Consider the following 26,371-nt stretch of genomic DNA (forward strand, 5'->3'; position numbering starts at 1 on the left):
AGGTTTTCTCCCAGATAATTTGTCATTAAAATGGAGGACAGCTGAGATTCACCAAGAATATGGTAATGTTTAATTTATCCTTCCCTATCAGGATTGTCTTCTTTTCATGTAAAAACAGTACTTTCATTAAGGTTTTCAAATAACAAAACAGCACAACAAAGTAATAAATAATAAAAACCCATAATAACCATAAGCAAGCAGTAAAATTCCCAGAGATGTTTTCCTTGCAATGGCAATCTAGTACTGCTAGATGTTTAATGTTAACTTGCAATTTCTGAAGATTTACAGTTGCTATAAATAGCCTAATTCAGCAAAGAAGGACTGTGAAAAACTCTACAAAGTTGTTATTAAATTACTTGAATGAGCAATAAAATAGCAGTTGTGGGTACCAAGTACATTAGGATACCAGGGAGAAATACTAAGCAGCTATAGTGGTTCTTCCCTTGAAACTATTATTTCAGGATGCAGTAGTTATGAAAAAAATAGATGGAAAAAAATCAAGTGATTAGGAATAGACAAAGCAGCAAATTATTAAGGGCTTAGAGTTTTCTAACATGGGAAACTTACAATATTATAGCTTTTTCATTTACTAAAAAAGGCGGCTACAGAGACACAATGCTTATAAAATGTCTTCTCTCCCTCTGTCCCAATATGAAAATCAGGGTCATCTGTATCTAAATGGCCAAACAGCACTTTCACGAGTACAGGCAGCCTATCTCGAACAACCATATGCAAGAGAGGAGATGCTGAGAAAGGACAGCGCGCTGACTTCGTCCTTCCTCGCCTGTGAGATCTCGCAGGCCACAGGGAAACACCGGACGCCCGTCCAGGCGGATCCAGCCAAACTGTTAGCCGAAAAGCCAGGTGTGTCTCTCTCTCAAGAACGGCAACAGAGAAAAAGGCGAGGGGCCGTCAGAGGTATCCCCAATCACCAAGGGAGAAAAGTTTCGGCTTGGAATTCTCCCTTCAGCTTCAGCCACCCTACTGAAAGGGCAACCCTACCTACCTACCTACCTACCTACCGACAACTCTCGAGGAAAGCTGATCCGGCTACTCTTTTCCTAGCTAGAAGACCGCACAGCCCTCGGCTTTTCCCGCTGGCCGAGAAGAACTGAGGAAGGGAGAAATATTTCCACAGGGACGTTCTTCATGTCGACCTGAAGATCCCCTCCCTCACCTGCTGCTGGATCTTGCCGTCCTCGGTGACCACCCAGTGCGTGGTGGCGGCGCCAGGACGAGGCGCCAAGCCCAGCAGCAGAAAGAGGCCGAAGAGCGAGCGCAGGGAAGCGCACACCAGCTTTCGGCCACTCCACCCGGACTCTCCTGCTGACAACGCCATCTTCCACAACCCCGGTCTGCCCGCATTACCCGGAACCGGAAGCACCCACGTCGCCATTTTGGAGAAGGAAGTGTGTGTGTGTCTACCGCTCTATACCATAAGCAGAAGTAAGAGAGGTAGAAAAAGAGGAAAAGTTCGAGCGACGCGAAATTGGGGAAGAAAATTCTGAGCTCTCTTGGCAGGGTGCGACACCTCTGTATAGAGGTGTACGCGATCTATGTCGTGGGGATGAAAGAGTGGGGCGCGAGCTTCCTGTTTAACTTGTAAACAGGCGGTAGGAATGCGACTCTTCAATTTTTTCCTATCTCTATGGGAGTGCAGGAGGCGGGAGGAAGAATGTGGCACAAGAGGGCGTTGCCTCCAGGGAGAAGGCGCGGGCGTGTTGCTTGTTTTCCTCGTTCGTCCTGCGGTTGCACGTGCCGCGCGGAGGCAGCCGCCAATCCCTGTAGGGCCGTCTGCCGAGCGAGGGCCGCGCCCCTTTTGCTCGCGGAGGGAAGGGGAAGTTGCTCTCGGGCTGCCTCTTCCCTGCTGCGGAGGAAAGCGCACAGTCATCGTTGGCTCAGCAGGTAGCCGGCTTCGCCTGGCACTGCGCGGCAGTTCGTGGGCGGCCGCCTGGAGGCGCGCTAAGGGGTTGTTTTGGAAACTAAAAGCCCAATTCCGTTTTTCATTTGTTACGGAGGAATGTTGCTTCTTCCTTTGTACTCTCTTTGTGTCGTGACCGGTTATTGTGGTCCAGTTTTTAATCGGTTTTGATCTGATTGAGATCAAATAAATACTTTTCAGTGTGTCCTTTTGTTTCTGATGTCCTGTTATATTAGCGCTTAGCTACAGGAGCTAAAGTCCAATTGAAGCGATATTCATCCATGCACGATACATAACCACGTATTAACTAGCTTGTCAACTGTAGATTGAAAAGAAAATTAGTTGCTGCTACTTCGTTGTCAATTGGAAATCCACGAATGTTGCTAGTGCTTTCTGTTAAGGTGCCGTTTTTCCTGGTTTAATTCAGAATGAAGAGCTGGGAAATGTATTGTCCCAAGAAACAATAAAAGCAGAAACACCCAAGTATGTCCTTGTTGCTGAATAAATTATATTTTGAACATGGTCACGTATCATCCCATAAAAACCTAAACACTGCTGACATTTATACTGTTTTGAAAATGCAGAGATGATGTGCTTCGTAATTCTGCATGTTTTATCAAGGTATCATTAAAAAATGAACAGCCACAAATCACTAACAAAATTACAAAATGGATTTATTGCAAAAGCATAAAGGAAATTTTACAAATCAAAGTGGTTAAAGGGTGTCTCCAAAATAATTCACTGCATTTTTAACACAAAATGAGAGCTATTTCTAATTGACAATCTGCACATTATTTCTGAGTAGAACTATATGGTCAACCTATTATTCAACAGAGCCCCCTCTCAAAATTATATGTAGAAAAAGTGGTTAAACTTCCTTAAAGTTAGGTTTCTGAAAACTGACAGTCCAATAAGCAATATACTGAATTAACAGAAAATGTTTTCAAATCTGTTTTAATCCACTATTAATTTGTATTTTGAACTGGTCAGTTTTTAGAATAATGGCCTAATGGGAGACATAAATTATCCCTCTAAATTAGAATCCTTTTTCTTCAATCCAACTGGTAAATTTTAAAATCACCTTCCTTACAACATGAATACAACAAATGTAGAGCAGACCCATAACTTGAATCATTTTGCTCATCAACACCTCTATATCAGAAAAGGGTGTACCAGGCATCAGAACCTAAACAAATCTGCAGTTACCAAGAAATGCATCTCTGTCCATTTTACAAACTAATTTTAGCTAATACATATTAGGAGCTTGTCAGAAATACCTATGTACATAAATTTGGTTTTGTTACGCCTAACAAAATTGTAAAAAAGGACTTGGGTCTAGGATGAGAAGGAATTTGTAGTTCTTTAAATCCAGTTGTAGCTGGATTGATTTCAATGTTTCTGCAGCATATGATGTTTATTACATTTTACTCCTGTCTAACATCTGCATCTTACAATGTTCAGTCCAAAAACAAAACTGGGGAAAATTCTCAAGGAAAAAATGGTTTAAATGGCAAAAACTGAAGAAATTGCATCTGATACAGTCTTTTATGTAACATTTTGAAGATGCCTATCATAATAAGCTTTTCTTTTTGTAAGAATTACCAAGACATTTGCAAGGTTTTTTTTTTTTAACCAAAGGGCAACTAAATTGTTGTAATTTTAAGTGTCGAATGCCACACTTATTTTAAAATGCAGCCATTTAACTGACTTGAAAAACAAATAGCTGCTCAAGGCTAAAAAAAAAATCTTAGTTTAACAGGAGTCATGTTACTGCTCAGCCACCTTAATATCTGCCAGAGTATTAATCTTTCCTGGGATGCATTTCTAGCATTTTATTATTTTTCATTGGAATTTTATGACACATATACGTGTCTGCATGGATACATATATGGACACATATAGAACTTTTAAAAATCCATTTGCAACAGATACATTATATAACCATATATGGAAAAGAGCAAGATGTAGCGTTAAAATTAACACGTTTCCCCAGAAATAATTGGATTGGTTTAAGATAACAGCACAGATTCTTCTGGATCCATGTTGCACGCTTTAAAAATCAAGGAATTCAGTCAAGGAACCATGCCACTATTGGCAGTTTATACTACTTTTTTTTCTTTTGCAATATAATTCTTTCCCAAGTGTGGAAATATGATTCGGTTTGAAGAGAAGTTCCTACTGATTTCAATTACAACATTTCCATCCATTATCTAGTATTTTATTATTATACACTGAGTCCACTTTGTATTATAAGCCACATTTATAGATGAATGTAACATCTTTACGGAAGCAGCTTCAGCTTGAACACCCATGCTTTTTCCTGAATAAATCCTGAAGACGCTTTAAAAACAAACACAAACTCAAAATGCCAGCTGTTAAACATCCAAAAATACAGTTGTCATTTCACTGAGAGTCTGTAGTCCATTAGAAAAGTAGATCATACATACAAAGGTGTAAGAACATTTAAACCAGTCTTTTGCAGAAGGCGGTCTTTTAGACAATGCAGCCCCCTACAGGCAATCCTTCAAACTTTAAAGATGTTTTAGCCATAAAGTAATGGCTTTGGAAATGCTTTCAGTAGATTCTTCCACGGCTACGGTTACCACGTCCACCCCATCCTCTTCCCCGTCCACCACGGAAACCACCTCTGTGCTCTGAAATAAAAGAGAATAAAAAGTTCTTTCCCAGTGCATTTAAACTGTTTGAAATAAAGCAGCAGTTATTACTGGTTTTTGCTTTTAAAAATAGTATCTGTTTTAATCCAAAACAAATAACACTAAGAACAGTTTCCCATTCTTACATTCCTTTATGTAGTCATAAAGGCTGTCCTCATTCAGCGACAGTTCAAAGTTACAATGGTGCTAAACGAGGAGACTTACGGCCAATCCTCTAAGCTGTGGCCATCGTAGCATCCCCACGGTCATTGTTTGCAACCTTCACTGCTGGCTTCCATCAAGCAAGGTCAATGGGAAGCTGGCAGGAAGTCGCAATTCATGGCCATGTGACATCACGCTTAACAACCACGTGCCATTAGTGCAATTGTAGGTTGGTGCAGTCACATATTTTTTGCTTTGCAACTGTGTTGCTTAGTGATGGAGTTCCCGGTCCCAATTATGGTTGTTAACTATACAAGGGGAACACAATAGTGTCTAGCGAGGTTAGTAAGAATCAGAACAGCTGAGTACTGCTATTCCTAAAGAAATGTGTCAATATGAACCTATACTTGAAGGAATATTTTTTAAATTAAATATACAGTGCATTCGGAAAGTATTCAGACCCCCTTCACTTTTTTCAATTTTGTTATGTTGCAGCTGGATACTACAATTGTTCAAATTCATTTTTTTCCTCATTAATCTACACTCAGTGCCCCATACTGACAAAGTAAAAACAGAATTTTAGTAGACAGTACAGGTAGTCCTCTATTTATGACCATTTGTTTAATGACCATTCGGAGTTACAACAGCACTGAAAAAAATGACTTATGATTGGTCCTTGCACTTATGACTGCTGCAGTATCCCTGCAGTCATGTGATCAAAATTCAGGTGCCTGGCAACCAGCATGTATTTACAATGGTTGCAGCATCCTGGGGTCATGTGATTGCTACTTGAGAACTTCCCAGGGGACTTCTGACAAGCTAAGTCAATGGGGCAAGCTGGATTCCCTTAACAACCATGGCGATTTGCTTAATAACTGCAGCAAAAAGGTCATAAAATCGGGTGTGACTCACTTAACAACCGAATCGTTTAGTGATGGAAGTTCCAGTCCCAACTGTGGTCGTAAGTCGAAGACTATGTGTATATGCATAATGTTGTCATTATGTAAATGACAAATTATGCCATAACATCATGATATAAATGCAAATTATGTATTTTCAGTTTTAATGGATGTTCAAGAGTAAAAGACATCCCTTCCGCTGATGTATTAAACCTAAGGCTTTCTGTATTTTTTTTTAAGTGCTTGACAGAAATTGATGAAGTATGCAGCAAAAGTTGCTCCTTTTGAAAGGATAAAAATGCCAAGTTTTCAGATGAATATATTTATGTGGAGTAAAGTCTATCACTCCAGCTGTCATTTAACAGGGCAAATGATTTCATTCTACCTTTTGCACATGAGCAATTGCTATACAAAGTCAAACATTCTACTATTTCCACTAACATAATTATTACTTATGCTTGCATATATTATATACATACTATCACTATACTCAGGTGACTTCCAGGTCTTAGAAAAAGATACAGTTACTGATTACTTCAAGCAACAGCTACCTGCCTGGTCACCTGTGACAAATTTGCAAAGGCAAGGATTTGGAAAGTGGAAATGAATTTTTATTTCCCTAATCTGCTCTTAATCGTACAGGTTGGCTACTGGAAGTGCCAGTGGACTTATCTGACAGACTTATCTGTCTCAAAACAAAAACAAACCACAATGCAAATTCCAGCTTGCTTGGCTATACTACATTTACTCTAAAGGAAGATAACTTGAATATAAGACACTCTTCCCTTAAAAAAGAATAAAGTTATAAGCATACACTAAAATTCTGTGCAAAGTTCAGTTCTCTTGCCAGGTCTACCTAGAGTTACCTGCTCCAGTTGAAACCAATCTCTCTTCAAATAAATGTGAGTGACATGGGGGAAGGGGAAGATATTTGTCAGAAGCCCATGCTAAGAAAACCAGGAACAGCAGGACAAAAGAAATTAACTAAATTGTGGAAAAATGCTTAAGCGTGCTACACAAATTATCTTTCCTCTTTGCAGCAGAAATGGGGAAAAACACCCTAATATACAGTCATTACTTCCCACTTATTTGCAGGTATTTATTTGAGGGAAAGGAAACCAAGACATAATTTTGAGAGTGTATTTGCATGTCGGTTTCCAAGATTGGTCTCCACCTAACCAGACAATTATGTATAACTCTGAGAAAGTCCTGATGAAGGACTAACTGCTAATGTACATCTAAGAAACTCTCTGGAATCCAGCCAACCTGTTTGATATAAGAAAAATTTATGGCAGTGACTATGCCTAAAAACTAAAGCATAGTTACTTAATTGACATGAAAAACCTGAACACCACTCATCAATTTTCTCTATTAAAAAAACAAAAATGATTTTTCTTTTAATGACCTAATTCTAAAACTTCAAAATATATACCTTGTATTTTAAACATTTCTAAGATATCTCAAGTTGAGTTACATACTATTAAAAGGAAAACAGCACAGCAAAAAACTGTGCTAAAAACCTACATCTTAACCAGCACCCAGCTGCATGCAAAAGTTTAGGAATATCTAGTCAAATTGTATATTTCAATGAATCCCTAAGTGAATAGAAGGTGATGTTCCCTACCAAAGGAGATGTTACAAGTATTGATTGAAAGGGTGTCCAAATGCCTGCATCTGCCTATTATTGTTTTCTTTCTTTGAATCAGTAAACAACTGCACATAAATAATAAGTATGCCTTCAAATTTGCAGAAACCTGTGTTTAATTTTGTAACATGCAGAAGTTGTGTCAATGTCTGTTCACTTAGGGATTTCATTGAAATATTCAATTTGACCAGGAGTACTTAAATGTTTGCATACATTGTATACTAATATAAGCAATGTGCATTCAGAGAAATATCTTCCAGGATACCAAGAAGCTTAATCATTTCCTAAATTACATAATACAGATACATGCTAATATCTTGTCCTAGACATTCAGCATTTAAAATGGAATAATATTAGGATGATACCTTCAAAAACTAGGAAGACACACACATAATCCTGAAAAGGATACAAAGGGGGGGAAAAAATCAAAACACAGCCTGGCTACTCACACATAAGACAGAACTGTAATAGAGTTACCTTGTAATACTCACCATATGAAAAGTTCCCCAGGTTACTACTGTACTTCCCACTGGGTGGATTGTAAATCTGCCTAGCATCTCTTTTGGGCCCAGCTTGGGTCTTTTTTGCTGGCAAGTCTGAAGATGTATCTTCACTGGCCCGTTTTTGCCTTCATAAAAACAAGACAATAGCAATATAATTAGAAGACAAATTAAGACTCGAAGATTAATGTAAAGTTCTTAATATTCAGTTTTGGAATATGCCAATGATAGTACTCTGCAGAAAATTATTTTAGAGAGGTGCAAAATTAATAGAGTTGTATGTTTGCTTTAAGCAAAAGGCCACTCTTGTGTAATTAATACTTCTCCTGTGATGCAAAATAGTTGAATTTTAATGTAATGGCATGATTTTCCTTTTTTTAAAAAAAATAAGCCTGGGAATAGGAATAGGAGGTGTTTGGGAAACAAACTGTTTCCACTGAAGCCCTTGAAAAATGGACCAAAATCTGAAGGCATGATTTGAACATTTGGGGGATCTTTTTTAGGAGTTTAAGTATAGGAATAGGTATAGTTTGCCTCCTACAAATCTCCATCTCCCATAATTCCCAAACCACCCAATAAAAAGAATGAACACTTTTGTTCCTAGCCAGCAGCATCACCAAGACATAGAATACCTCCTGTAGCCTTCCATCAGGTTGGAATGTTGTACTTACAAGTTGCCACCCCTATGTTAGACCAACACATTTACATTCCCATGGTCTGAACATGGAGTTTTAAATCTTACACAAAAGATAGTTCATTTCACCGTATTCCTTATCTCTGCATATCAAAAACATAATTAAAGACAATAAGATTCCCTGGACTGTCAGAAAAGATAGGAACTTATTATCATTCACTGTTATCTTACCCAACTTCAGACTTCTGTACAGGTTTCCAGGAGAGCGTAACTGTGCTTTTATATGAAGGGGGAATGTGGAAAAGATCCTAGAGGCAAAATGGGAAGAAGTCTGTTTTGAGTTTCCTGAAATCAGATTTCTTGGATTATGAAGAGTGTTTTCTAGAAAAATCTCATTTTAAAAACAAGCACATTTGACTTCTGAATGTCTCATTCATCTCAGAATAATGAAAATGTCTCATTCTCAAAAGAAAGAAAGAGAATCTCATTTTCTCCTTATGCTGTTTTCGAAGACACACACAGTACATTTGACACAGGCTTCGCATATTGCTCAAATACAAGAAAATAATGACAAAGCAGACTTGTCAATGTTTTTATTCCACATGTAAACACTTACCTTAATTAAAACGTTGATGTTGTTTGTTATTTTCAGTGCAACCACTTTAATTTTGTTCTGCAAAAAAAGAGAATATGGACTATTTATTAAGTGCCATACCTACATGATTTAAATGCTGAAATACCCTCTGCCATTTCCCCCAGTCCAATTTTTGGCGCTGAGGGTACTGGTTAATTATTTCCCAATAGGAATATTGTTCTTTATTCTAGTTGGAAGCTTTCATGTTAACAGAAGCCTGATAAACTATATTAATAATGTACAACTAATATACAATTACTTTGATATATATAAAATGTAATGTAATGTAATGTAATATCTAACTATCTAACTTCTGCAAAGAATCACTGTGCTGAGAAACTTGCTATTTTCAACCTTTATAGTACAGTGGAACCTCAGGTTACGAATGCCTCTGTTAATGAACTTTTCGGGTTACGACCAGCTCCGGCCGCAAAAATTTACCTCAGTTTGCGAACTCCGCCTCGGGGTACGAACAGGATACGCGGCCATTTTCCCTCCCGTGACACGATCCGTGGCCATTTTTCCGCCCGACACGTGGTCCGCGGCCATTTTCCTGCCCCTGGCATGTGGTGCGCGGCTTTTCTGCCCGACACGTGGTCCGCGGCCATTTTTCCGCCCGACACGTGGTCTGCGGCCATTTTCCGCCCCTGACACATGGTCCGTGGCCATTTTTCCACCCGACACGTGGTCCGCGGCCATTTTTCCGCCCCTGACACATGGTCCGCGGCCATTTTCCGCCCCTGACACGTGGTCGTAGGGAGGGGGGCTCTTCCTCCAAGCAATAGCCGCCTCCCTGTCCTCCACGCCAGAACGGATTAACGGTAATTACATTGAACCTTATGGGGAAATTTCCTTCGGGTTGCGACCAATTCGGGGTGTGACCAGAGTCACGGAACGAATTAAGTTCGTAAACCGAGGTTCCACTGTAGTTCTTTTCCAATTTCTTGAAGTGATAAAACTAAGCAAACAACATACTGCTGTGCTTTGGAAGGTCCTCCACAGATGCTATGGAGGTAATTGCCTCCCTCCTTCCTGTTTGTGAGACTACCTAACTTGGAGAACCCTGTTCTGTTCAATTCACAGTTCAGTGAAAGATGGGATCCTGATTTTCCTCAGTGTTCCTTAACAGACTCTATAATACATCTTATTATTTCTGGAGATTCTCTAACACTCAGAGAATTTTAGAATATTCGTGGAATCAGAGAAAAATTCACACACTAATGTTATGAACCAAGTCACTCTCATTAAGTGTATACATTGTATCATTATATTGTAATGAAGATGAATGTTATGAGTGAATATTGGTTAGGAAAAGTTCCTATTTGTACGGGTCTTACAATGCACCGTGACATGAAAACTGAGCCTTTAAGTAAACTCACTTAAGGTCAGAGTTTTCAGATGGCTACTTACTTCTTCTGTCTTTAGTGCTTCTCCTGTTTTGCCTTGGAGAGCCAAACGAAGTTGTCGGATGTAAACCTGAAGTCCTCTAGCAAAATACTGTAATCTAGAAAAGAGAATCGTTTAATACAAAACTGTGCAGCCTTATATAGTGAAACCAACATCCTTCTTAATCTTAGGAAAGAATAAAAAAGGTGACCACCTAAAAAGAAACCTATATTGCCTGTCAGAAAAACTTTTGAACACTGAATTTGTACTAGTAAAAAACATGTACAAAGGCATAAATGCATGCAACTTTTTAGACAAAAAAGTTTTATTATAATTCAGTATTTTTCAGTAATAGAATTAGCTGTTTAAAAATAGCATTTTACAAATGATATAATACTGCAACCACTATTTTACCCTAGAAGTATCTTAGCATTAATTCTGAAATGCTCAAGCTTTGCTGCATACTGAATGGGCAATCAAGAATGGCTGGAGTTATCATGAGAACTTGGGCAAAGTATTCTGTAGTCTCTCTCCTTGTCTTGTATCTCCTGGAGGAATACTGGGGAGGAACAGCTGGAACTAGCCATTAGGCTCCTTTGATTAGGACTCAGCAGTAAACCACAAATCTCTAGACTTTACACAGTTGAGCATGGTTCCTAGTCTGCCAGTTGGTAAAAGTTTCATAGGCTGCTCAGCTAATTCTCTAACTCAGCTAAATAAAAATATTTATGGAAAACAAGAATAAACCAAATGAAACAGTTGACTGCCCATTACTACCAGTATGAATGTGTAAGTGCCTTTTATATCCATGGTGAGGCAAATCTGAATTTTTCTTCCTGCTTTTCCTATAAATTATCATATTATTAAATTCACGACTCATACTATTAAATTCACAACTTGGAAAGTAAAAGGGTCACTAAGAAAGTAATGGTATTCTAAGGGTGCTGGGGCCACATACATTCTCAGCATTCCAGAAGCATTACTGTGTCATTGAGAAACCTACAAAAATGCTTTCCAAAAACTTTGACATCTTATCTTCACCTTCAGGCTACAATTCCTTTATATAGAGACAAAGGCTGAGATGAAATACTTTATGTGAGAAAGTCCATTGTATGTCCATTACATTCATTTTGGCTGCTGTTAATAAAAGCAGGATTAGCTTTAGGAACTTTGTAAAGAATTCTGCAAAGACACAGCCTTCATGCAGTATTCCAGAACACTTAAATTGCACTTCAACTTTGACTTAATATGCTGTAAGACATGAACATGCAGACAATACTTTGTAGTAAATCTACTGGGTATCCCTTTGATTTGAAAAGTATTCAGTGGATGTTAAATAGAACAAATGTATTTTGTTTCATAAGAAATTATATTTCATTTGTATTGTTTAGAGCCCAAATATTTAGTAGCATCTGTGTTATTTAGGAAATTGAACCCTGAATGTATGATAATTAGCTTTGAGATAATTGAAATCAATACTCAAACTTACATAGGAGAAGAAACTACTGGAACAGTCCTAAAATTAACATTACAAACACATGCATTTTCTCTCAGAACTCGATAGTGTTTCTTCACAGGTAAAATCACAGGACTGCTTCTTCAAAAGACACCATTAAACCAATTACATCTTAAATTGTAATTATAATCGTAGTTCTGGGCTATACACCTATTGTGGCACAGAAAACTTTTTTCTTTCCATATTTCCCTTCCAAACAATACTTTGACCATTCTTTTATGAATATTTATAATAACTTGCCTGCAGCACAGAAAGACAATATTCTATTCCATATTTTTAACATGGACACATTATTGTCATTCTAATAAAGCCTGCACAGTACTACCTGATTTTAAAGTCTTTCACTTTATCTGTATTCAACTTTGCTGTAAGGAAGTCTGGAAGTTTTCGTCCCAGTTGATGAAAGCTATATAACAAACATTCCACATAGCTGAATTGCAGTTTAGGCTCTTCATTGCCTGCATTCTCCCCATTCTCTGCTTCTTCTGGAGGGAGTGGCATGTATTCCTTAGAAGCAAAAATGCAAGTTATACAGCATTTATTTTCAACTAATATTTCTTATGCTACATTTCCAATTAAGTACTATGAGCTATTTCTAACATTATCTGAGAACATTTCCATTTGTAAAGTGAGCTTCCTGTTGTTTTCCTCCATCCCTCCACCCAGGTGCACAAAACTAATCTGCTCCAAAGAGCAGATTTTGGGATACACAAAGTCATGATGAGTCTGTCCCACTGGGAGAACAGTATTTGTCAGGAGAATGACACTGTGGAATCCAGTTTGAATTTTCTTTTAAACAAGAATCTACAAATAGGATTGCTACAATAATAAAATATTATATTCCATCATCCTTGTAAAATAACTGGCTGCATTTTTCCTACTAGTCTATTCCCTGCTTTGTCTGACTAAGCAGGAGAGGTTTTTCAATTCTTTCTCTTATAATTCATCTGCGGTTTTCCACTGTACTTCTGAAAATCCCTTTAATCCTCATTTCTTGCTCTTTCTACAACAACAAACATACATAGTTGCAAGAAAAAGAAAAACCTTTTGGAATTTCATGGTGTTCTGCATTCATTTGTCATAAAATGTGATCTGACCGTCATCTAAGTCAAGAGTATTGACAAATATAATGTGCCTAAAATAATAACACAAAAACAATTCTGATCCTTCATGTCTTTATTGAACACACTCATTCAACATTCAAAATGCTAGTGGAAAAAGTAAGTGAACCCTTGGAATCAATAACTGGTTGACCGCCCCTCCCCCCGGCAGCAATAACCTCAACCAGGTGCTTCCTGTAGCTGTGACCTGCACATCGTTCAGGAGGGATTTTAGCCCATTCTTCCTGGCAGAACTGCTTTAGCTCTGTCACATTCTTTGGACATCTCATGTGTATGGCTCTCTTCAAGTCATTCCATAGCATCTCTATTGAGTTTTGGTCTGGGCTCTGACTTGGCCACTCCAAAAGGCGGATTTTGTTTTTCTGAAGCCATTCTGTTGTGGACTTGCTCCGGTGTTTTGGGTCGTTGTCCTGTTGCATCACCCAACTTCTACAGAGTTTCAGCTGACATACAGACATTCTCACATTATCCTGAAGAATTTTTTGATACACTTGGGAATTCATCTTCCCCTCAATGACTGCAAGCTGGCCAGGCCCTGATGCAGCAAAGCAGGCCCAAATCATGATGTTTCCTCCACCATACTTTACAGTTGTGATGATGTTTTCATGATGATATGCAGTGCCCTTTTTATGCCAGATGCAGTGCTGCGTGTTCTTTCCAAATAGTTCAATCTTTGTTTCATCAGTCCACAAAACATTTTGTCAATACTGCTGTGGAGTGTCAATGTGCTCTTTCGCAAACTTCAGGCGTGTAGCAATGTTCTCTGTAGTAAGCAGTAGCTTCATTCGTGGTGTCCTGCCATACACATCCTGCTTGTTCAGTGTTTTACATATTGTAGACTCATGAACACAGATGTTAGCCAGTTCCAATGATGCCTTCAAATCTTTGGCTGTCACTTGGGGTTGTTTCTTTACTTCATTGATGAGTCTTTGTTGTACTTTTGGGGTCATTTTGACTGGGCGCCCACTTCTTGGTAGAGTAGCCACAGTTCCAAAGTGTCTCCATTTGTAGATCGTTTGCCTAACTGTAGACTGGTGAATTTCTAAGGTCTTTGAAATCACTTTGTAACCCTTTCCAGCTTCATGTAAATCAACAATTCTTGATTGTAGATCCTCTGAAAGCTCTTTTTGGCAAGGCATGGCTCACATAAGCATATTCTTCTTGTGCAGAGCAAACTCAAAAAGTTTGAGTGGTTTTTATCAGTCAACGTAGCTCTAGTCCATACCTCCAAATTCATTTTCTTAACAAGACTCCAGGTATGCTAACACCTGACTCCAATTAGCTTTTTTGAGGTCAACTCAAGGGTTCACATAATTTTTCCACTAGCACTATGAGGTTTTTATGGTTGTTCGCAATAAAGACATGAAGGATCAGAACTGTTTTTGTGTTATTATTTTAGGCACATTATATTTGTCAATACTCTTGACTTAGATGACGGTCAGATCACATTTTATGACAAATTAATGCAGAACACCATGAAATTCCAAAAGGTTCACATACTTTTTCTTTCAACTGTACATCTAGAATATATTTAAAGACACTTAAAATTCTGACCCTGTAGAAGAGTCTAGTAGAATCAATAGTTTGGCCACCATGTATCACCAAAGTACATGGACTGCTGCCCTTTAATATTAAAAGTAAGCAACCCTTTCCTTTTAACCCATCCAAGCTGCCAATCATTTACTTTTTAGGTGCTGTGTTATCACAGAGAACTGAAATTCAGAAATTTCTACATATGCTTTATAATAATAAATGTATTAACTAGTCCCCTAAAGCAGTTATTATTATTATGATACACACACACACATGTATGTGTGTGTACAGTGGGGCAAAAAAGTATTTAGTCAGCCACCAATTGTGCAAGTTCTCCCACTTAAAAAGATGAGAGACAAATCAGACAATGTGATTTTCTGGATTTTTTCCCCCATTTTGTCTCTCATAGTTGAGGTATACCTATGATGAAAATTACAGGCCTCTCTCAACTTTTTAAGTGGGAGAACTTGCACAATTGTTGGCTGACTAAATACTTTTTTGCCCCACTGTATATACTCAACATACTCAGAGATTTAAGTTTAATTATGAACTAAATTAATTTTAAGTTTTAATTATGAACTTTTACAACATCCCTAAGATTATGAATACTCTTACCAGTAGTTTATCAAAAAGTTTCTTTAGATTTGATTCTAGCTTTTCCATGTCCCCACAAAAGGAACTCATCTCAGCAAGTAGTTTTAGTACCTGAAAAAGACAAACTCTAGCTTTAGAAAATGAAGATTTACAACTTTGTACGATGACAATGTTAAACAGAAGTAGAGTTGAAAAACAAAGCAAAGCAAATCTTGTTCACTTGATTATGACATCAATCTGATAAGTCAAAATGATAAAAACACTGATTTGTAAAAACGATTGTGCTTGCTTGGCTCAATGCAATACACCTTAAATTAGTTTATTCTTCTAGATTGAAAACTCCAGGAAAGAGGTGATTTACTTTTTATCATTTTGCAGTGTAGTGTGCAAAATAAAAGAGAATTCTATATAACTACAGGAAAGAATTTGAGGATAATAAAACTTTAGAAGTACAGGTAGTCCTTGACTTACAACCACAATTGGGACCAGAATTTCCATTGCTAAACGATGTGGTCTTAAAGCAAAACATCATGTGACCACATCACTTAGCAACCGCGATCCTGGCAATTTCCCTCGCTGTTGTTGAGCAAATTTCACTGGGCGTTAGCCAAGGACCCCCCTAATCCAAGCCATTCTGGGCTTGGTCCTTCCCAGCCCCTAGCCTCAGTAAGGTAAGGGACTGCCTCCAACTCCCCCCCACCTATCTCCCCCCTCTGGGGTGTTCTACACCCTGCCTTGCAGGGCGGCAAGGAGCCCCAGAACTGCACAGCAATGGGGCTACAAGAAGCCTCTCATCCACAGTAGCAGCAGCCAATGGGAAAGGCAGGAAGCAGTTTTGCCTAATGGGAAAGGGCTGGGGGGTTGGTTTAGGGAGCCACGTGTAGGAATTGTTTGCTGGAGAAACTGCTTGCAAAGGGGCTTGCTTTTGTTGGCTTCACACAAAGGGGCTTCCTGGAGTGAAGGGCCAGGCTGGGTGCACCTCGTCAGCAGAGGGAGCAAGAAGATAGCAAAGTGAGCTGGGGCGGCAGGGGTCCTGGAGTGCAGGGTGGCGAGGCTGACTGCAGCTGGGACTGGGCTGGTGATGCTGCAGCTTCCTGGGCCAAGACAAGCAGACCCAGAGCCACGGGGTTCTGTGGCTGCTTGCTGACCCACAAGGCAGGGTGCAGGATGGCCAAAAGAGCAGAGATGGGGGGGAGATAGATGGGTGCGGGGAGCTGAAACACCTCTGTGGTTATAAGTGCAGGTGGGCTGCCAAGCACCCGAATTCTGATCATGTGAGCATGCGGCTGCTGCAATGGCTGTAACTCATTTTTTTCAGCATCTTCATAATTTTGAACAGCCGCTGAAGGAATGGTCATAAGTCGAGGACTACCTGTACCTGTCAGTATTAGCAATACATTTCTTCATTTGATATACCTTGGATAACTGTAATTCTAGCTATGTTAGATATATTCAGATTAGCTTACCTCTAATTGGATATCAAGGCCTTCAACTGGAGTGGTCAGAGAACTCAAATTTGGCAGCACATGCTCACAGAAATAAGTGACAAATCTTGTAGAGTGGACATTTTTCTGGAAAAATCAGAACAGCAATTACTACTGCCAGATTAGCAGCAGTTAGCACTGGAAAAATTGTATCAATATGGTTGTTACGATTCTCATATTACCTGGTAAGCCTGGCCTTATTTTTCCAGATGACTGAACAATTTCAAAATTTTTGGAGACTCACTTACGCACAGTGCTATTTATACACAGTTGTAGTACTGTTGCAGTTAGCCACCCATCTAGGCCAAAATGGCCAGTGAACCACTTATTCATACTCAAATAAATTGGTATTTTGAAGAGTATGAAAAGCTAACGGACATTTCATTCATTCTCATCTATAAAACTGAATAATAGAACTATAATAATCAAAGTTCAATTAAGATGATGAAGTAGAAGAACTACAAGGAGAAAAAGGCATTTTGAAGTTCAAAGATGAACTTGCAAAAAAAAAAAAAAATTCCCCTTTAGCTGTTCCATGCTGCAAATGTCATAAAACCATAAAGAATATAATTGAAACAATTTTTAATGAAGATCCTGTAGAATAAATCATATTTTATTTCAGGTACAGTCAATAAAATGCATCCAAATACTGTATGAGTAATAAGAGGAAGCATAGTAATAAGGGCAAGTATACTCCAAAAATGAGTAATATCCAAATATTTAATGTTAAAAAGTGTTTGTTTTTTTTTTTTTGCAACACTATAAACACAACTCTCCCTCTGGAAAATATTTATAAGAATAGATATATAGGCTGCATATTTAGCATTTCTGATGGGAATGCAGTAGAAACCAGCGTTATTCATCTGGCAGAACCCCTACTATATAACAGAAAAACTATATTTAAGTTGTTCTGTAGTCACAAAAGAGAAGGTAATTACTAATATCTCATAGATATGCCAGAAGCTATATAAAAATTACGTTCTATGAGCCATTAAATACTAGTTTAACAAAAGGTGCTATAGAACTTTTTAATGATGACTGTTTTTTGATATGTTTATCATTTTATATCCTTCTTGTATGCCGCTCAGAGTCACTTTTTGTGAGATGGGTAGCCATATAAATAAATAATAAATCCTAAGAACATATTTACTCTTACAAAAGTTAGGTAAACGGTTACATCCCGCTTAAATCTTAATTTAGTTTGAATCTTTTATTTTTGCTTGTTGATTATATTTTTCACTTAATTTTATTTATACAATTTTTATACCATCCAAATTGATCAACTCTAGGTAGTTTACAATAAAACATAAAATAATGGTTTAAAGTAAAACTCAACACTTCAGATTAATGTAACATAGCTAAAAATAGCTGCCCATTCACCACCAATTCATATCAAAATGCCCCCCTAAAAGGGCCTCTTTGGGGCTTTCTCAGATGATTCAGAAATGAATGGGCCAGCATTATCTTTGGGAATAGCAAGTTCTACAATGATGGGCAATCACAGAGAAAGTCTTCCTTGTGGCCCATGTACCCTTCATGACTTTCAGTGGTGGATCCTTATTTAATGCACTGATTTTTTTTTTGCTCTACTGTTAGCCCCTTTGAGTGCCTCTGTTTTGGTGGTGGGGAGCAAGAGAGTTAAAAAACAGGATACAAATGATTTTCAAAATAAATCTGCTATAAATACATAGCCATGGCCTGCATTACAGAATACAGGTAGTCCTCGCTTAACAACAGTAATTGGGACAGAGGTACCTGTTGCTAAGTGACATGGTCGTAAAGTGTGATGTCATGTGATTGCATCGACTTATGATGGCAGTTGCAATTGCTGTCGTTAAGTGAATCCCGTGCAGTAGTTATGCACAACATCACGTGATCACCATTTACGACCTCCTGCCAGCTTCCCCATTGACTTTGCTTGTTGGAAGGGGGCAGTGAAGGTTGCAAATGGTGATCAATGACCATGGAATGCCGCAACTGTCATAACTGCGAGTCAGTTGCCAAGCGCCCGAATCACAATCACGTGACTGTGGGGATGTGGTGATAGCAGCAACTACAAGGACCGGTCATAAGTCTCCTTGTTCAGTACCACTGCAACTTCGAATGGCCAGTGAATAAGTGGTCATTAAGTGAGGACTACCTGTATTCATTCCACCCTAGCCTGTTTGTTTTTTTGAACTGGCATAAAAGTCACAATATCCTTTAACATGAATACGTACAGAAAACAGTGGAACTGCTTGGCGAGTGCACTGCAAGAGTCTGTCCACGCAATCAGGGTCCGATGGATTGAAGGTTTGCTCAAGGTCAGCCTGTTCCGCCACTAGTTCAACTAGCTGTTGCCTCCCACTTACTGTCTGGAGGCTTTTTAAGCCAGATAGTATCTTCATGAATAAGACAAACTCCTCACCTGTCACATCCTCAAGCACCTGAAGAAATGCAAAAAAGGAGAAAATAAAGAATATAGAATTATAGTGTACTTGGGGGGGAAATTTTTGCATATTTCCTTTCCTTACACACAATAATTGATATTTTAATTACTTGCAATGTACACACTATTTAAATAGCTACTCATTTAGCCTAAGATTGCCCCTGCATAATATGTTAATTTCCTCCAAGACCAGCCATAACTAGCTAAGCAAAGATTTGAATTTTGATTACCTATGTTCAAATCCAACACTATTATTTGCTCTATCTTATTGAATCCCTGATTAGACTGATTACAGGTAATAGCAATACGATCAGAACATGAGAAAGCACTTTGCAAAAGATACTGGGCATAAGCAAGGTTCTTACCTTCAGGCAAGTAATTTTACTGTTATATAGAGCTAACTGTTTAATAGTACTATTAAACTATGGTAACAATATTTTTATTAGGATCAACTAAGACAGCCTTTTCCCCCAATGAAAGGCTAATGATCAAGAGAGTCAACTGGACCCAACAGAGCATGCAGTCAAAGGGAGGAAAATGTGTATTACAAAGACCTCTATTTGTATGATCTCACATAAATTAGGATACAAGAATGTATGTTCCTATGACAGCTTAAACCTCTCACAAAAGTAATGGACAAATTCAAGGAATTTTTTTTCAGAATGGATGTTAAGCAAAACAAAAAAAAGCAAAAAAAAAAAAAAAAAAAGACATAATGTCCCAATGTGAAATCTGCAATAACCTCAAGATGAGAACTATACAGATGTAGAATAACAATCTGGGATGTGCCAACAATTTTGAGTTTTAAATCTTAAGCGCTTGAAATAGGTTATTTTAACCTTATTGGAAGTGTTCTGACCTCAAAATTGTCTTGTTTTGGCTCTGAATACTTCTGCTACAGTAAGAACTTTTCCAGCAAGGTCTGAACAGTTATTCAACAACAAAATGGGGAAAATGAAATTGAAATATTTTGCACAACACCAGAAACAATGGGTACTTTTTTCCTGAAAAATATAAAAGTGAGAAGTCATGCAACTCTGACTCTGGGAACAAGTCCTTTATGCGAGTAAAAAAAAAAACTTGTGAAGTCTTATTTTGACAAAGCTGGACATTAATTTTAGATAACATATCATACAATGTCATCTTTGATGTGGTAAAAGGTCAACAGAAGCTTAACTAAGTTGTATTACGCCATTCTGCAATAACGAAACTTCAAATGGAAATTGCAAGGTGAAACCAAAAGAAGAGAAAGCTTATTCCATTAGTAAAAATCTGTTCATCTGATGTTGGATTGTATCCAACATTTTTTAAAAAAAATCACACTATGTATGTTACATCTATTTGCCAACGTCAAGATATTTATTTATTTATTTATTTATTATTAAATTTGTATGCCGCCCATCTCCCCCAGTGGGTGACTCTGGGCGGCTCACAATTAAAAATCAAAAGCCTATAAACAATTAAAACACCCTATAAATAATTAAATACTCAATCCATCAAAATCCACTATAAAACAAACCCTATACATAAATACTAAAGACATTCAAGATGACCGGGGGGGGGTGTAAAATTAATCACCCCTCAAGCCACTTCCACTGATGCTAGCCCCATCCAGCCCCCAGGCCTTCTGGCATAGCCAGGATTTCACACCTTTCCTAAAGGCCATGAGAGTGGGGGCACACTGCACCTTGGGAGGTAGACTGTTCCATAGAGCAGGGGCCACAGCAGAAAAGGCCCTCTGCCTAGATCCCATCAGTCAAAATTCCTTGACTGGTGGGGTCTGCAACATGCCCCTTCTGCCAGACTGAGTGGGGCAGGCTAAAATAACAGGGGTGAGATGGCTCCTCAGATAACCTGGTCCTGTGCCATGAAGGGCTTTAAAGGTGATGACCACACCTTGAACTGGAACCAGAAGCAAACTGGCAATGAATGCAGCTTGCGTAACAGCAGTGTTATATGTGCCCTCCTAGGGGCATTCAGAACTGCCTGTGCCGCCACATTCTGCACCAGCTGTAGCTTCCGGATACTCTTCAAGGGTAGCCCTAAGTAGAGCATGTAACAGTAATCCAACCGGGAGGTGAACAGGGCATAAGTGACCATGCGGAGGGCCTCCTGATTGAGGAAGGGGTGTAACTGCCACACAACACGAAGTTGCGCAAAGGCCCTCCTAGCCATGACTGCCACCTGCTCTTTGAACAGGAGTTGTGAGTCCAGGAGAACCCCGAGATTACGCATCGGAGATATCAGTAAGGAGATATCAGTATTATCACCAACTGTTTTTTGAGAATGGCTGCAGTTAATAATTATTTTCTACTCATAATATAGTGTAGCACTCCATGCTGTTTATAAAAGTTCTTTGTAATCATTTAACTAGATTAATATATTTACCTTCTTTGATTCTGTCAGTATGAGCTCCTCTACTTCTTTTGTTAACACTTCTTCAGGCAGTGTTTTGAGTTTTGTAGAGAGGAATTTGATGGCTCTTTCACGCACAATATCCTCTCCCTGAAGAATTTGACTGAACAAACCACCCAGTGTTCCTAAAACAGTGACAAAGGACACAAATTACTTTCTTTATAACTGAAAGGAACAGATCTTTTTGTTAAATATTTAAGGCTACATCCAACAGTATATGAGGGCATTTGCTTATGTAAGGAGTTCTCCTTGCAATACTCCCCTTTTTAACTGCCCCCGTATTCCCTCCTATCCTAAATCTGCTCAGCAGATTCTAAAAGGGGAATAAGGGGGGGAAAAGAATAATATTGTTGAATTTTTTTGTAAGCAACCCAGAGTCACCTTGGTTGGCCATACAAATATTTTAAATAAATAAATAATGCTGAGACACACCCATTGGATGCAATCCATTATTTTCCAGTAATATAAATGGAAATAATATGGACAATGTAGCTTTAAGATGGTTTTTTATAAAAGCAAAAATAAACAAAAACTTTCTAACTGATCTGTATTATATTTCTAAATAGCTATCATAGTAGCAAGCATTGAATTGTTATCTTTACAAATGATTTTGCTAGTGTTACCATAAAATACTTTTGTTCTGACTACTATTCTATTTTATAAGACAAAATATACTCAATCTTTTATTTTATTTCAAAATATTCAACCCAGATAACATTAACATTATAAAATATTTTAGCATAAAAATGCATTATTTACCTTTAGCATCCATCTTAAATATACTAAGCAAAGCATTGTTAACTAAGTTGAATTCTGCAGAATCATCTAAAAAAAGAAAAGAAAGGATCAGAAATCCTTTTAAGCTAAATAGTGCCAAATACTGGAAATTAGGAAATACAAATTTTCATGTAATAAACTATTCCAGGCAAAAAGCCTTACAAAGAAAGCAGAAAGCAAGACAGTGCAAATACAAAATTCAGTGAAAACTGATTCCGGCTAAATAATTTTTTTCCTTACAATAAACTTGTATGCATAGAAATATACCAAGTACATAAGTATATGACTACAGTAAGAATTGAAGAAAAATGTTCATTTTGCACCAGAAACATAAATAAAACAGAACATGGGGGCATCAGTATTTAAAAAGTAGACAGACATCAATGCCACAATTTAGCTTCTGTGGTGCACTTTAACAGCAGTATCTAAAGCACTATTTTCCAACAAGTGAGACTGAATATATGCCACGAAGTTGGTGTCGACTCTTAGTGACCACATAAATTACATAGGTAACATCTAAGACAGATTTTGAAGCTGCAAAAACTGTCTCCTACCCAAGTGTTTCTTCTGTATTCTGTATTATAACAGCAGTGCTAACAAAGACTCAAAATCAGCCTCTTTTAGATCATAACATCCCCTATACAAACCATATTTTCAATGGGAAAATATAATATTTAGGAATATGATGAGATAACAAGAATAAAAGGAAGAAGAGAAATTCTTCAAAAATAGTACAACTTCTGATAAAACAGTAAGAAAGCTGAAGCAACAAAGCTATAGCAATGAATATTTAATTTTGCCTTTGACTAAAACTAATACAATGATCCTTCCCACCTGATTGTAGAAGCTGGGTAAGTATGTCTGCCACTCTAGGAAGGTTATCACCCATTGCAAACTGAGGTAATTCTTTGATTGCTTGGCGCCGGATCTATAAACAAAAAAGACGCACATTCAACACTTGGATAAATATATTCCAATACTCTCTCATACAGATGATTCAGCATCAGGATCATCACAATATAGAATATAAAATCCAGCATGAACAGTATTAGAATTTCATTGAATCAAAACTGGCATATTATGCTATTAGTAGATTTACAATGTAATTCTGCGACTGTTGTATGCTAATTTCACAAGAATAGCAGAAATAATAGCACAGGTTATGGACTATTGTTAACAATCTCAACAGATTGTGCAGCTACACCATAAATTAAACAGATTTTGCAGTGTCACATTCTGCAACTGCATGAAGAGAATGGGCAAAACAGCCACATAAAATGTATTGTTGGTGTGATTTTCAATTACTGCATCAATGCACATTCCAATAGCATTTCCCCCTTTTGTAAAGAAAAAGGCACTTACTGAAACATCTTCATCTTCACAAAGATCCAGCTGGGCATTTATAGCAGAATCTGCCAACTCAGGGAAATGTTTGAAGAATTTTGGAATAAACTGTGCTGCTAATCTCTTCTCCTTAGCACCTCCTTTTACACCATCCAAGATAACCTGATAAGCATCTTTGTGCTAGAAAAGAAGACAGAATTCTAAGAATGCAAAGCTTTCTAAGTAAGCAATGAAAAATTAAAAAATAGTTATGATTTACCTGAAAATTAGTTTCTCATAATAAGCAAATTATCTATAACAATTCATAGATTATCCCACCATTTCTGATTAAACATTCAGCAGAGACATCCTACTTAGAAAGTATCAAATTTTATAATGAATGTTAGAATGTTCTATTGCTACACATAGTGTTTGACAGATTGTAATCAAAAAGTATAACATGCTAGCTCCCACTCAGCATCTGAAATAGCGTGCTTAGAATTAAAGTGTTAGCCTATGAAATAATGAATAATGTAAGATGACAGCAATTTACTGCAATCTTTTACAAGCACCATTTTTGTCATCCTTCATATGCCTCACAAACAACCAGAAAAGTTCTGCTGCCTTTCTACAGTTAAGAATGGCCTGTCTTTTGAAGTTCATGAGGGTAAGCATTTTTTTTTGCTGTTGCAATACCTTATCTGTTCTGTCTTTTGGGCACCAAGCTTAATCAGATAAAGGAGTGAAAGCATTTTAACACTAGTAATCCAAATGCAAAGGTTTTTCAGCTTACACATGGACATTCATGCTGCACTTACTGGCAAGTCCTTAAAGAAGCTTCATCTTCTCCTTGCATCTTGTTGCCTTAATTAAGGAGATGCCAACAGTTGTGATGTGTGTGCCTAATCATATTTTCCCTACTTAACAGGTTCTATGTTTTTTTTTTTTAAATCAGTTAAACTGTATTCACCTGAAAGGACAACAACCCTAAATTTAAGAATGCATCTCTCCCTAAAGGGAAGATTACACAAAACATAGTTACTATACTTTCAGCAAATCTAAAGTGGCCAACTCATTTTAAAAGTGCATGGGGGGAGGGGGGAGAAATCTAGTCTTCTTACCATATAACTGCACTACTTGGATAGTTTTCCTTTCTTTCTATCTGCTGAAAACTTCAGTCTAAGACTGAAATGAAATACAGACAAAAGGGACTTCTGTTATATTCTGTGAGGCATTATCTAACATGTTTGTGTAATATGTGCTACATAATCATGTAACTGTGTCTGTGATTCCTTAAAGACTAGTATATTAGATTCAGTGACACTATTTTTTTTACTGCAACTGACTAGTCCTCTTCTCCAGAAATTATAAATTAGGGAAAGACTTCCCCAACTGCAGTGCAAAAAGGAGTAATGGCAAACTGAAGGGGAAAAAACAAACACTTGACGATGTTTTATACAACAATAGGCACAAGAAACTACCAGGCAGAAAAGGAGTTTTGAATATTTCTTGAGACACAATAGGCTTTTTTTTTACATGATATCTTACCATCATATCCCAATGTATTTTAAGAAATAAAATGTTTCAAAGGAAAACCATGAACACTTCACTGGAAGGAGAATCTGACTTGTTTCCTTGGACCAGTTTTTGTTTGAAAAACTCCCACAACAACAAAAAAGCACTCCATTCTCCACCCTTTCTTAATTAACAGAAAGAAAAGTAAATGCAAGTGGCTGAAACATGGAGGCATACCTTACTATTGTACAGGTGACAATGCCTTAGGAAAAAGCATATGTCTGTATAAATTCTCTAATGAAATGATCAGGACTAACAAGACACTGCTCTTTCCCAGCACTTACAAAGAATCAAATCAAACCGCATCCTAGAGAAACTCCACAAAACTTAAAGGGACACTTTTATGTCAATTTTCATAGGATTCTGCTACCCGACTACGAACCCTTCCAGTTGTAGACTGAAGTGATAACACCCCGATACCACTTCGTTTTAGGTCTGGAGTCCGTCACAGAGTATCTAAGACGGATACACGCGTTCACAAAATCTCGCTAAGGGAGAGGGGGCAAAGAGGATTTTAGGGCACGCCAATGATTGTTTATGCAAAACTTGGCAGCGTCTGCTACTCTGTTCTTTTTAAGTTTAATCCTATCCACCTGGCACAACTGACGAGAGCGAGCGCGGGAGAAGCAAGAGCAGCAATCTCTATGTGCACCGCTTAGAGATATGCCTCCAAAGGCACTCGTCTTCGTAAACTAGCAGCAAGGCAGTGAAAGATGGATTGGGGGAAACAAAACGGGCTGAGAGGGCTACCTCCCCCGCCCCCCGGCGACTTCAGTCGGTCTACGGGCTCCTTCGCGCCGCTGACGACTCGGAGGCCGCGGGGGCGCTTCCGAGACCGCCCGGGCCCTGCCGAACCCACCGCTCTCCACGGCTAAAGTAGAGGTGAGGGCTTCGCTTCCCTTCTGCCCTGCTAGGCCCAGAGCCCGAAGCCCCGAGGGCAAACCCCGTCGCGTCCCACCTCGGCGGCGGTCTCCTTAGCGTCGGCTAGGATGCCGTAATTACGGTACAGCTCCTCCACGGTGGGCATCATGCAGCCTCGGCGTCTGCTCCACTGGCCCCCCGACGCCTTTGCTGCAGCGGCGAAGACAACCACCCTTCTCCACTCCGCAAACCAAAGCCAGCGATACCGCCAAGTCAGGCCGCGCACAGCTACGCAGCATCCGGTGGCCA

General features: G+C 38.5%; 2 protein-coding genes across 4 annotated transcripts in view; both read right to left on the reverse strand.

The window, feature by feature from the left end:
- The window catches only part of TTC17 (tetratricopeptide repeat domain 17), an 84,236-nt gene extending 82,826 nt beyond the window's left edge, over positions 1-1,410 (reverse strand). For all 3 annotated transcript variants that reach the window (XM_088145764.1, XM_088145763.1, XM_088145766.1), the window contains exon 1: positions 1,178-1,410. In XM_088145764.1, coding sequence (XP_088001890.1) covers positions 1,178-1,396 — 219 coding nt within the window. In that variant the 5' untranslated portion in view covers positions 1,397-1,410. The remainder of the gene's footprint in view (positions 1-1,177) is intronic.
- Positions 1,411-2,574: 1,164 nt separating this feature from the next.
- Positions 2,575-26,363, reverse strand: API5 (apoptosis inhibitor 5). The gene is made up of 14 exons (XM_007442772.3): positions 26,160-26,363; positions 23,666-23,827; positions 23,138-23,231; positions 22,286-22,351; positions 21,500-21,651; positions 18,903-19,109; positions 16,666-16,770; positions 15,221-15,310; positions 12,277-12,458; positions 10,460-10,553; positions 9,032-9,088; positions 8,647-8,723; positions 7,773-7,909; positions 2,575-4,575 (listed from the first exon to the last, which is right to left on the reverse strand). Exons 1-14 carry the CDS (start codon positions 26,229-26,231, stop codon positions 4,496-4,498), a joined length of 1,575 nt encoding a protein of 524 aa, XP_007442834.1. The 5' UTR covers positions 26,232-26,363; the 3' UTR covers positions 2,575-4,495.
- Between the last annotated feature and the right edge of the window lie 8 nt (positions 26,364-26,371).

The sequence above is a fragment of the Python bivittatus genome, unplaced genomic scaffold, assembly GCF_059951505.1.
Source record: "Python bivittatus isolate LINGU-HERP-01145 unplaced genomic scaffold, Pbiv_v1 ctg000480_np1212, whole genome shotgun sequence".
Lineage (NCBI taxonomy): Eukaryota > Metazoa > Chordata > Lepidosauria > Squamata > Pythonidae > Python > Python bivittatus.